The sequence below is a fragment of the Hemicordylus capensis genome, chromosome 2 (genome assembly GCF_027244095.1).
Source record: "Hemicordylus capensis ecotype Gifberg chromosome 2, rHemCap1.1.pri, whole genome shotgun sequence".
Taxonomy (NCBI): Eukaryota; Metazoa; Chordata; class Lepidosauria; order Squamata; family Cordylidae; genus Hemicordylus; species Hemicordylus capensis.
This window is the reverse complement of record NC_069658.1, coordinates 266,777,158-266,790,381: the sequence shown is the minus strand read 5'-3', so window position 1 is coordinate 266,790,381 and position 13,224 is coordinate 266,777,158. Positions and strand designations below refer to the sequence as shown.

The window sequence follows — 13,224 nt, the reverse complement described above, 5'->3', positions numbered from 1 at the left end:
GAAGCCTGAGGGCAGGAGTTGAGGGTGTGCCCTCTCTCCTGCTGTTACTCCCCTGCAACTGGTACTCAGAGGCATCCTGCCATGCAAAGCAGGTGCTCTACTACTGAGCTACAGTGTCTTTGTGCAAAACTGTGTTGAAGTTGTACCTAAGCCCCTGAAAATATGGAGCTGCTTCCTCTCCCACAAGGGCTGAACATGCCACTGCCCCCGCCCCCCGGTCTTCTCTAGAGCCCCACTGACAATGAACTGACCCTGAGCTGAAATCCCTGGGTGGCTCCCTCCCTTCTCCACCTGGTATCTGATTCCCAGTTAGCCCCCTCCTTGCTCTTGTGGGGCACTGCCCAATAACAAGGGTTCAGGGAATGGGTCCCAAGGTCTATACTTGGGCGAGGTTCAAGGGGAAAGCAGGGGAAGAGAGATCAAGCACTCTCCATGGGGCCTGGCACTTACCCTGTTAACAGCTTTCTCAGTATGAAGGATATCATTGGCGGCATTGCGGATGGCTCTCTCGGCAGCATTTTGGGCACGCCGGGCATCATCTAGAGCCTGAGTCACTGCTTCAGCTGTACTCTTTACAGTCTCTGCCCGGGCACTGGAGGAAGAAGATTGCTGTGACTGAGAATAGTCCTGTCTCCACAGTTCTATCCTGATGTAGCAACAGGCAACACAGACAAATCCATAATTATCAGAAGCCATTAGCCATGTTTATTAAATGGAGCCTCCATGTTTAGGTGCAGTGTATCTTGGATTACTAGCTACTAGGGGGGGAACAACAAGGAAGGGCCATTTCTCCCACACCCTTCTTGTGAATTTTCCAGAGTATCTAACTGGTCACAGCTGAAGATAGAGCAGTGAACCAGATGGGCCGAGCCTGGTCTGATACAAAAAGGCAATTCTTAATGTTGCTTACTGGACAGGATCTTGCGTCCAGCTGCCCCTATGCATAGAAGGGTTTCTGAAACCTTCCGCATATCAGTGAAAGGTCATCTTCCTGTAGCTGATGTTGTTTCCACACTAGAGCCCTGCTTTTCTGCAATTAGCTGGAAGTGGAACTAAAGTAAAGGATCTACACAACATGTAATACAGCGCTACATCAGCTAGTGTTCTTATGGCCAAAATCCTTTGATGATGTTTACTCACAAGTAAGCCCCATTTAGTAAAGCTCCCTGGAAATTTCCAATTAAAAATTACTGCCGGAAGACTGAGCTAATTTTATTGCTTCCTGTTTGAATAGCTTTCCTGAATAGCCTCATTGTCAGTTACTGTTTAGGGAGAAGAAAAGGCTTTAATTACCAATTTCCTCTCTTTAAAAAAAAAATGTAAATAGCCCTATTTTACTATGCTTTCCTTTTTAACAAGGAAATCAGAGTCAAAGCCTTTCAACCCAGAACAGAAATGACATGGGGCAATTCACAGAGAGGCTATACAAGGGGCAATTACTCATTCATACTCAGCTGGGATCAGTGGAAGCAACAACAACACAGGCTGAATCTGCAGAGGAAATGTTTAAAGGCACAGGTGCCCTGAAAAGTCTTAATAATGCTTCCCTGTCCACACTGGACAGGAGTGTGCTATGTTTTATTACCAAAAAATTGCCTCATATCAGGACTGAAAAGACAGCGGATGACAACACAGGAAACATTAGATGGCGATGAACAGATGGCATCATTCTGGATGCTTTGTTAAAAACAGATGAATGAACAAAGAACTCAAGTCCAACTTCAGAGAAAAGAACTCGAATCAACACCACTCCTGAAGTCTAGATGGTAATCCCACTGAATGCCTCTGTATTCTGTACAGCACAACTACTAGAGCTAATGAGCATTTTACTGTTTTGATTAATTGTGGCTCTAGCACTGTCTGGCACACAGAATACTTCACCATTTTTAATCTCCCAACACCCCTTTGAAGGAGGTTGGGCAAGATACTGCCTCTCACCCTAAGGCCAATTAGGAGCCGGTGGGATGTGAACCGGTTTCCAAAACCCGACAGTCAGTCTATGACAGTCTCCTGGCCAGTGGCTGCAAAGTTTCCGGGCACAGGGCTTGTTCACCACTGTGAGCAGCTAAGCTTTTTTCTTCCTTCCTCCGTGTCAAGCACCATGTTACTGCTTATGAGGAGCAGATGATTGAAGGGCTCCCCCGTTTCCAGTCTTTTAGCCCTTCCCTAAGCCTAAATGGTGCCTCCTCCTCCCCACTCCTTCCCACACTCACCTGGCACGGCGCGCATCTTGCAGCAGACGCCCTGCCCTGTTGACGTCTTCGGCTGTTTGGTCCAAGATGGCGTCCACGTTGGCAAGGCTGCTGACACGCTGCTTGATCTCCTCAGCGAGATGGTGGATCTGCTCAGGAGATGCTGGGATGGAGAGTTCCAGCACACGGGAGGCCACCAGCGCAATGCTGTCAGGATCAGCCCCCTCCACTAGGTAAGGAAGGGGCCAGTTAGTGCTGTGAGTGGACAGAATGACCGCCTCCCCCTACAAAGGCCTGGCTTGCCCTGTCTGTGCTTTCTGCACCCCTCTTCTCTCATTCCTGTCTGAGTCCCCATCCCACTCACCCCCACAATAGCCTCAGGGGCATCGGCTGCTGCTTAACATAGCCTGAATATGCTGATCTCACCAAGACAGGAGGTGGATTTTTTAAAATGTAAGGAGCCACTTTAGGAGCTTGTCAGGCAGGAACCAAGGAAGTGGGGGGAAAGATGCTGGAATAGGGCCCAGTCTACCCATTCCTGAGTGCCTCCATTGTGGAGAGAAAGAGCTATTGCCTCTTTTGAATGCAGAAGAAAACTCTGGGATATCCTGATATAACTAAACATGATTCTCAACCATGTGGGAGAAAATGGGGTAAATCTTCTTATACGTAAAGAGACGTGTGAACAGTACAAAAGACAGACAGACCCCTTATTAGAGTACCTAATTCGTGTGATGGCCACAAACTGAGATGGCTTTAAATGGGATCAGATAAGTTCATTCGTGACTATTGGCTCCAATGATGGAATGTGTTAACGGTCAGATGATGTTGAAAGCCCCCCTTTTTTATGGTGGGGAGTTATGATATAAATTTAATAAATCAATAGGAACATAGGAAGCTGCCTTATACCGAATCAGCTCCTTGGTCCATCTAGTTCAGTATTGTCTACACAGACTGTCAGCAGCTTCTCTAAGACTGCAGACAGGAGACCTGTCTTGGAGATGCCAGAGAGGGAACTTGGAACCTTCTGCATGCAAACATGCAGGCACTCTTTCCAGAGTGGCCCCATCCATATCTTACAGTGCTCACATGTAGTCTCCCATTCAAATGCAAACCAGGCTGGACCCTGCTTAGCAGAAGGGGACAGTTCATGCTTGCTACCACAAGACCAGCTCTCCTCTCCTTCTGCCCTACATCTACCGGTAGGGCAGAACATTCTCAATCTGATTCTGTACTTACAACTTAGGAATCCCTTGATTTGCTGAATGAGGTCTCGCAGTTCCTTGTTAGAGCGCTCTAGCCGGGCTTTGGTGGCATTGGCGTTGTCCAGCGCTGCCTGTGCTCTCTGCTTTGCCTCACTTGCCCGTGCCTTAGCCTCGGTCACCTGCCAAAAACAGACCGGATTCCCTGGTCAGCCAGCAGGGGGCAGCAGAGACACAGGAAAACACACACCACTCTGATTCCAGGAAAACCATGGGGCAGTCACAGCCCACTCTCACTTTATTGCCTCGAGAAGGGCATCCAGGCATTTGTGCAGGGCCCCACTTGGGCCTTCTGAGGGCATACAATATGCACAAAGCTGAAAGCCTGTCTTCCCCCACCCAAACAATAAACCCCACTGCCTCCTCCCTCAAGGCTCACCTGGCGCAACAGTAGATCCACATCAGCCACAGCTCGGCGCAGCTCGCCTTCAGCATCCCGGGCTCGGTTCAGGGCCTCACTGGCCGTGGCCACAGCCCCATTGCAAGTGAGGCCCCCACAGTGACGCCGGCCATCTTCGTCACGGCAGCCAGCCCCTCCGCAGGGGCTGCTGGAACAGGGGGCATCTCCTGGGGCACCACATACCTAGGAGAGGAAGCAGGCGGGACAACTGCTGAGGTGGTGGTCGTCTCTCACCCCCTTTCAAGACTGCCTCACTAGACCCTCCACCACCACCACCACCAACTTGAGTTACCCTTCCCCATAAGCCAGACTGCCCACCTACACTCTCCTTGGGGCTGGACTCTGATTGCTCGAGGCAGGCAGTGTGTGCCCCCATTGCTCCCATCCCCCACAGTTCAGCTCCATTCTCAGTGCGGACTCTTCTCCGGGCTTCCCCTGGGTGTCCCCTCCCCTCCTCTCCCCAGCCGGTCCACCCACCTTCTCATTGAGCCGATGCAGGCTCAGCCCTCGGACGCGTGTGGACAAGTCTTTCAGGGCTCGATGGTTGGCCGCGTTCTGCCGACTGAAAGCATCTCTCCGGGTTGCCATCAGGCGTTCCGTGTGGCGCCGGGAAGCAGCCGACTGGCTGACGGGGCTAGGCACAGCTAGAGTGGAGGCGTTGGCCCGGTGCTCAGCCTCACGGGACTGCACAAAGGACTGGCGGACGCTGTCGTAGGCCCCTGTCCAGAGCCAAGAATTAGCCAGGCGCATCAGAGGCTTGTGGTGGGCAGGAAAACCTCTGAGAACACCATCTACTAGGCCCCTAACCCCCTCCACACACACACACAAGTTTCCAAAGGCCTCCTTTCCTATCTGTAAAACAATGAACCAACAAACAGAAGCAGGGTTGGTGAAGGAAGGAGAGGAGAGTGAAGGAAGCAATGCCGAATATGGCCCATTTTCTAGCCATACATGGAGCAGGGGCAGCATTCCCAGCCTTCTCCTCAGGACCTGGAGGCTGTTTGTTTTGGGGAAGCCATAGAGGCCGGGTTAAGACAGGCGTGACCCTGTCCTTTCTCTGCCTGAGGCACTGGCCTCTGTGACAGACAGGTGGGTGAAGGGGAAGAAGGGAGTAAGCTGGGGAAAGGGCTGGAACTCTCTATCCCAGAGTGATGAAGTGGTTAAGAGAGCCAAAGCAGCTTCCTATGTTTCTAACTGGACCCAGACCAGTTTTTTTGGGCATGGGGTCATAGCTCAGTGGTACGGCATCTGCCTTGCCTGCAAAAAGGTTTCAGGTTTGATCCCTGGCATCTCCAGGTAGGGCTGGGTCAGACTCCTGCCTGGAACCTTGGAAAGCTAGCTGAGGCCAGTCAGTGTAGAGAAGGTGGTTGAAATAGATGGACCAATGGTCTGACCCGGTATAAGGCAGTTTCTTGTATTCCTATAACCCTATGGCCAGAAGATCCAGGCTCAAATCCTCCCCCCAGCCACAAAGCTTACTGGATGACCCTGGGCCAATCACTATCTCTCAACTTAACCTACCTCACACAGGGTTGTTGTGGGGATAAAATGCAGGGTGGGGGAAGCATGATGTCTGCCATTCATAGCTCCTTAGAGTGATGGCAGGATAAACCTATCAGCAGCAGCAGCACCTCTCTCTTCTCTTGCCCATCCCACTTAGCTGGGATTTAGCTTGCAAGGCTCCTCACGAGTATACTGAGAGGAGTTCTTCAGCATATTATGAGACCAGGTGCTTTAATACTTTTCAGACCATCTCCTCGGCATTTACACTTGTACATGGAGTGGGGAGTGGGAGCATGCCACCGGCCCCCTCCCGATGTCACTATGCCCTGCTGGCCCTGCGCTGAACTCTGTGCATAGACCGAAGGGTCTGAAAAGGGGCTCCCCTATCGTGCATACAGTTTCACTTATCTAAGAGCTCCCTGCAATTGAGAATCTTTGCAATTGAGAATCTTTGCAAATGGGGCTGCACATACGGTTGTGCATGCCTAGGTGCCCCTTTTCAGGCATTCAGCTCTAGGCACAGGACGCCTGGCCAGCAGTGCACCCCTAGTTCCCTCTCTATGCCCAGGGTGTGTGTGTGTGTGTGTGTGTGTGTGTGTGTAAGAAACTGGCTGAAAACATCTGTTCTCGGGAGCATGTGAAGAAATGTTCTGTGCGTGAAGAAAAACACCATTTGAGCCTTCCTTGCTTTTATCTGTTCTGTCTGCTGCTGCAGCAGAGAAGGAACACTGTTCTGTTTATAATGCAGCTTGCCTCTTTGGCAGTGGGGATGGCTGCAAGGACAACAGCAAATGAAGTCTCGGAGGTGCAGAAAGTTCTGCTGCCTTCTACTGAATCAGGCCATTGGTCCATCTAGCTCAGTATTGTTGCTCTGCCCTGACTGGCAGGGGCTCTCCAGGGTTTCAGGCAGGAGTCTTTCCCTGGAGATGACAGACAGAGGCTAGACCTGGGACCTTGTACATGCAAACCATGTGCTCTCCCACTGAGCTACAGCCCCATCCCCTCCTGTACTGTTGAATATCAGTTCTTTAGTCCCTGGGCATACTATGACTTCAAAGGCTTTGCATTATTATAAGAACAGGCCCTGGGCTAAAAAACAGGCCCACAAAAGCTTCTACAACCAACACTCCAAGCTTTGGTCTTTGCCCTTCCCTTCGATTGGTATTGCCTCAGCACCCTTTTTTGCTGCTTTCAGAAGCTGCCAGCAGCCTGGTCACCACTTTTCCTCATGATGCTGTGTACACGTTGTCCCCACAATGTAGCTGAGTAACATATCCCTACAGGTGGCCATTATTACTTAAGCCCTTGTTATTATCCCCATATGACAGATGGAGGACTGAGAGGGAGAAATAATGGCTTGCTTAAGGGCTTAGACAGATGTAATCCATAGAGCAGAGGGGCTAGATGTGCCTTCACCACATGCAGTACTCATGAAAAGTACAGCACCGATTGGCTAGCATCCGTTATGTCACCAAAACCTCCCAGTACCAAGAACAGTTTTGCAAATATTTCCATTTTTAAAATAAGACAAAAAGATGAAAGGCTAAACTGATAAATGCCACACAGAGCTTAAAAAATAATAATTTTAAAAGTGGGCAATTCTCCTGAAGCATGGGGAAAGTGGCAAGACCAACATGACTTACCTGATACCTGAATGTGCGTCTATCAGGCCAAGCTGCAGGAAGCCAGGCTTACACTGCACGTGAAGAACTCACAGCAACCTCTCTTTACATGTTGTGTGTGTCTTCACTTTAAGGCTGCACAGTGAGGTGAAATTTGAATCAAGAACAGACAGCTCATGCTCTTCAGCTCTATCCTCACCAGAGAAGACACTCCATGATAATTCCTAAGTGGAAGCTAACAATCAAGGGTGTTTGGGCCAAGCCAAATGAAATCCCAAGAAGAGCCGCAAACAGTTTGAGAGTTGCTTTGACTTTCAGGTGACTTTGACTTTCAGTACGTTGAGCACTTACCCAGCACATTGGCATTCTTTAGGGCATCTAGCTGGCGTGTCAGGTCTGCCAGGCTGAGGTTGAGGTCACGAGCACTGCGCTCCAGCGTGCCTAAGGCACGGTTGGCATTGAAGTTCTTGTCCTGGGTGGCTGTCAGCAACCCCTCCAGGTGGGTGAGGGTTTCCGTGACATCTGCTATCTCCTTCCTGATAAGAGGATGTGAGTAAGAATTACAATGTCTCCCCCACCCCACCCCACCCCCACCGTCCCTATCCCAGGCAGGCAGAATGTAGCAGACCACATCACTGCAAGGGCTGCAAACTTTAATCACGGAATCGGCTAGATGAATCCATTCAAAGGCATCCCTGATTAATCAGGCAATGCATGCCACCTCTGCCCCCCCCCCGCCAATGTTAACTATGTTTAGTATGTCCTTATACACACACAAAAGAGACAATTCCCTCTCCCCTTTCACTCTCACACAGGAGGGAATGCCTTTTAAGATGGCACCTGCTCAAACATAGGAACATAGGAAGTTGCCATATACTGAGTCAGACCATTGGTCTATCAAGATCAGTATTGTCTTCACAGACTGGCAGCGGCTTCACCAAGGTTGCATGTAGGGGCATATCTAGGATTGGGCAGGCAGGGCATGTGCCCCGGGCACCACTTGAAGGGGGGGTGCCATTTTTAAAAATAATTAAAAAAAATTTAATGGCCACTGAAAACAAGATTTGCCACCGTGCATGCTCAAATGGCCTCTGTGAGGCCCTAGGCCAGGGGTGGGGAACCTTGGCACTCCAGCTGTTGTTGAACTACAACTATGGAAGTTGTAGTTCAACAACAGCTGGAGTGCCAAGGTTCCCCACCCCTGCCCTAGGCCATGCCAGGCCTTGCAGAGGCCATTTGAGCATGCATGGTGGCCATTTTGTTTTCAGCGGCCATTTTTAAAAAATTATTTTTTTAAATGGCCACCACACTTGCTCAAATGGCTCCTGCAAGGCCCTAGAGGCCAGCAGGGGGAGGGGGAACCTTTGCAGACCCCTCCCCCCATGATCTTTAGGAAGCCCCCCAAAGGGGCTATAGGTAAAAAAAAATTTTTAAAAAATAATAATATAATATAAGTCCCTGTACACATATTTAGTTTGGCACTGTGTACAGAGAATCAGGGCTTGTGAATACTGAGCTGAAGCTTATGAGCTAGGATTGTATTCATTTGCTCTTACTTTGCTTCTTGTGATAAGTGAGTTAAATGTGATGTCTTAATAATATGGCTATTAATGGTGAGTTTGTCCTTGAATCAGTGTGAAATCCTTAGTATTAAGGCCCACTGGGAGTTTCTTGCTCGCTTTCTCTCATTTTAACTGTCTGAAAGACTAGAATATATTCCAAGCAGTGACACAGTTTACTCTGCATATCCTTTAATTATTTACAGAGTATCTGGGAAAAGTCAAATTCTCCATTTATTTTTAAAACTTATGTAATAGCTATGCTACAATGCATAGTAGAGAATTAGACAGGCACTTCTGTTTAGTTTTCCAAGTACACCTCCACATAGTATTTGGGTATTTCATGAGCCCCAGAATACTGAAGTTTGTAGTTTTCCAGCATTTTTTGGTCTGGCTACGTCCACTGCTAAGTAGTTTTTGAAAGATTAAAAGATTAACGAGCTTGACTTGTATTTTTCAGCTGATATTATGGTAAAGTTATCTGAAAGCTGGGTGTCAGATGTTTGGACAGGGGGATTTCAGTGCTTGCCCTAGGCACTATTTCAAGTCATGCTTGCTACCACAAGACCAGCTCTCCTCTCATACATACACACACATCATCCACAAACAGAGAAAGTATCCCTTTTTCATCACCATATTCCTTAGTCATATACATTTGTGTGGACATAGTTGATTAATTTAAGGATCACTGGATCTACTGACTACGATCCCAGTAATCAGATGACTCCCCTTTTAAAAGGGGATTTTTTTATAGGTCTATCAATAGTAACAACAAATCTAATAAACAAGGATCCTCCATATCCAAAAGGAGCATATCTCCGATTACCGGACAGTGGGGACAGAAAGCAAGGGATGGCTACCTCCCTCATATCCTGCTTGTGAGCTTCCCATCAGGCAGACCCCTGTTGGAGGGAGACTGGATGGACTGTTCTGCCTGGTCCAGTCCAGCAAAGCAACTGAACAGATGCCTCATTCCGAGTCCAATCCCTGGGTCCCATTTTGTTCAGTATTGTCTAGTGGCTCTCCAGGGTTCCAGACAAGGTGTTTTCCAAGATGCTATCTGGTGTTGCTGGGGATTGGAGTTCCTGGCCATTTTGCACAGAAAAGATGTGCTCTGTCACTAAGCCATGGCCCCAGTGCTAATGCTTACTCTGCCCTTCCTCTGCTTGGGGCTCCAAGGCTTCCCCTTCCCCTACGTCAGCCGCTGATGCTGAGACCACCCTTCACTCACCGCAGGTCATCCATATTACGCAGGAGGTGGGTGATGGCGCTGGCGGTGGCATTGCGGGCATTGACAATAGCCTGGACGGCGCTCAGCTTGTCCTGCAGTCGGCGGAAGGCCCCCTCGAAAGCCCCAGTGAGGCCAGTCTGTTGGAGGAGTTGGGCACGCTGGGCCAGGCTCCGGGTCTGGGCTGCCAAGTCCTGCACGATGCGGTCCCAATCCCCGAAGCACTGGTGGCAGGGCTGACAGGCGGGGAAGTTGCCAGCAAAGCCACGGGAGCACTGGTCGCAGCGCACCCCCGACACGCCCGGGCGGCAGGAGCAGTGCCCAGTGATCCGGTGGCACTGGGGCGCCTCGATCCCACGTGGGTCACAGTCACAGGCTGCCCACAACATGAATCGAGTCAGCCAGAGAGATTACACCCTCACCCTTCCCGGCACTCCTAAGCAGCACCATCCTACAAGGCATTGCCCCTCGCCCAACAAAAATCCCCAAATAGGTGGATCTGGACCCAAGAACCCCAAATCATTAACTTCCCTAAAATAACTCTACCTACTGAAATAAATACAGTCTCTAGAACATAACAACATAAGAAAAGCCCTGCTAGATGAGGCCCAAGGCTTGTAAAGTGTTGTTGTTTTTAAATGTATTTTAATTGGTTTTAAATAGTTTTAATCATTTTGAATTGTTTTTATATTGTTTTTAGCATTGTTTTAATTGTGGGTTTTATGTCTTTTTAAAAGTTGTTGTTGAGCCTCTTGATGGGGCAGTTTATAAATGTAATAAATAAATAATAAGGCCCATCTATCCAGCATTGGATGGATTTAATGTTTTATATGATTTCAATTGTATATCGCCCAGAGACGTAAGTTTGGGGCGGTATAAAATATGTTAAATATATAATTGGCCCACTGGATGCCTCTGTGAAGCCCACAGGCAAGAGGTGAGGGCCTGCCCTCTCTCCTGCTGTTGCTCCCCTGCAACTGGGACTCAGAGGCATTCCGCCCATGTGCCACTCGCTGGTGGATTAATGTATAATATATTCAGACGTAACCATGGAACAGCTTTATCATAGAATCAAGGGTCATTCAGTTGAAATGGCAACTAGGATCTAAAATTTCACCAGCTTTGATTGCTCCCATACTTCTACAGTGCTATCAGCTTCACCACCTTGATGATTGTGAATGAGCCTATCACTATGTGGCTTCTTCCAACCTGTCACCCCAAGGACTGATCAGGAGCTTAACAAAAGGGCTTAATTTCCTTAATGGCTGGAAGGTCAGCCTTCTCCAGCCTTCTGGAATGCCACACAGGCTTCAGCTTGCCGAAGTGGCAGAGAAGCAGCAGCAGTTATATAGTTTGAATCTGGGCAGAGACAGAGAGAGGCTGGGAGCTGACTCTGAAACTGTGATGCAATTGCTGCTCTTTGAGAATCCAAGGTGGCAAGATTAGTGGTGGTTGTGCTGTCTGTTTTAAAAGTTGGCTTCCGTACTCTGGTCTATGACCGTAATAAAGACTGGATTGGATTAGATTGGAAAGTTGGCTTCCAGTGCTCTCTTAGTGCATATTTTTGTATACACTGGCTGACATCCTGACTAGGCCGATGCATCCGCCTGACTGATGAATCTGTAGGACCTACCCCCACTCCTGGTGCTGTGTGGGGAGAGCGAGACATCTGCTCCCACCGTGGCCCTTGCTATGCAGCTCTGCACATTTCTGGCACTGAGTGAGCCTCTTTAACAGGAACCGGAGTTTTACAGGCAGTGGGGGCGGGGGGGCAGTCAGAAGGAAGCTAACTGGGAGATTGGGAAGCCATGCAAGGACAGCTGGGAACTGTAGTTCCTCACAGAACTATCCTCATCGGGATAACTCTAGGAAGAACTATCATTTCCAGCTGATGTCATGGGCCTTCCTGGCCAGCCCTGTGCAACTCTGGTTCCTGTAAAAGAGGGCCTTCTGGTAAGAGAAATGTACAGAACTGTGTGGAGAGGGCTGTGGAGAGACTAGGGACCTCCCCCCCAGCACTGGGGGTGGTGCTGGGTCCTAGAGTTTTATTGGAATTGGACATTGCAATGCACTGGCCTAATCCTGACTAAATTCCTCAGTATTACTACTCAAGAGTAACTCTAAAGGGCTACTTAATTTAAACAGAACTCCCTCTAGTAAATTTAATCAATGTCAGCCACTGGCATTAGAAAGACATCCTAAGTCTTCAATGCTCTCTCAAGGAAACAAACTCTTTACAGAATTGAAAACCTCCTACTGCTTGGGGGGTGGGGGGGAAGCTGGATGAAGCCCATCAACGGGAACTCTGCTCACTGCTCTCTGGATCCAAGCCCTTCTCTTCATAGCCATGAGGACCAGAAACCCACTTTTAAAAAAAGAACGAATGCTGATATTTTCAGGATTTCTGTATGGGATGGAGCAGTCAAAGAACTGCAGCGCACGTGATGTTCCATTCATCCCTGTTATTTGTCTTTGCCACCTCTGCTACCTCCAGCTTTTGTGCCCTACACCCCAAGGTCCAGCTTGTGCCTGCTTCCTGGCCCTACTCACCTCTGCATTGCTGGTTGGGCTCACCCCAGTGGTTCTCCTGGCATTCGGAGCAGGTGCGCCCCCCAAAACCTGGCCGACACTGGCATTGTCCTGAAAACTGGAAGACAGAACCAGTTGGAGGCACCAAGTCAGAAATCCACAAAGCCAACCCTTGTAGACCACCCTGCTACGAAGTAGAAGAGGAGGAGGGCATGGACAGGTTACCAAGGCACACAGATGCCAGGCCCAATTATTAGAACAACAACAACAAAAACAACAACAGTAATAATAATCATGTATGCAGAGTGTTCAAACAGATTCACACACATTATCTCAGTAATCCTGACAGCAGCAGTAATCCTTACAACATTCCTGTAAAGCAGGTCAATAGCAACCCAATAAAGTAGGCTGGGGATGGGGCTGTAGCTCAGTGATAGAACGTCTGCTTTGCAGGTAGCAGGCCCCAGGTTCAGTCCCTGGCATCTCCAGGTAGGCCTGGGAAAGACTCCCTGTCTGAAACCCTGGAGAGCCACTGCTGGTCAGTAGAGGCCAGAGGTAGGCAACCTGGGCTCTCCAGCTGTGGTGGAACTACAACTCCCATCAGCCCCAGCCACAATAAATTCTGGCTGGGGATACTGGGAGATGTAGTTCAACAACAGCTGGAGAGCCAAGGTTGCCTCCTCTGGGGGTAGACAATATTGAGCTAGATCAGGCCTGCTCAGCTTTGGCCCCCACCCCCGGCTGTTTTTGGACTACAGCTCCCATAATCCCCAGCCACATTGGCCAATAGCCAGGGATTATGGGAGTTGTAGGCCAACATCTGCAGGAGGGCCGCAGTTGAGCAGGCCTGAGCTAGAAGGACCAATGGCCCAGAAAGCAGTTTCCGGTGTGTCTTGTTACCATCTCTGTAGTGCAGATCGGGCACGGCG

The 13,224-nt window shown here is 49.3% G+C and overlaps 1 protein-coding gene across 3 annotated transcripts in view; it reads right to left on the bottom strand.

Annotated features, from left to right (window-relative positions):
* Positions 1-13,224, bottom strand: part of LAMB2 (laminin subunit beta 2) — a 70,825-nt gene that overhangs the window by 7,628 nt on the left and 49,973 nt on the right. For all 3 annotated transcript variants that reach the window (XM_053300940.1, XM_053300941.1, XM_053300942.1), the window contains 8 exons: positions 12,317-12,413; positions 9,770-10,142; positions 7,331-7,515; positions 4,332-4,573; positions 3,834-4,037; positions 3,432-3,576; positions 2,214-2,421; positions 451-592 (listed from right to left, as the gene is read on the bottom strand). In XM_053300940.1, the coding sequence (XP_053156915.1) occupies positions 451-592; positions 2,214-2,421; positions 3,432-3,576; positions 3,834-4,037; positions 4,332-4,573; positions 7,331-7,515; positions 9,770-10,142; positions 12,317-12,413 (1,596 nt within the window). The remainder of the gene's footprint in view (positions 1-450; positions 593-2,213; positions 2,422-3,431; positions 3,577-3,833; positions 4,038-4,331; positions 4,574-7,330; positions 7,516-9,769; positions 10,143-12,316; positions 12,414-13,224) is intronic.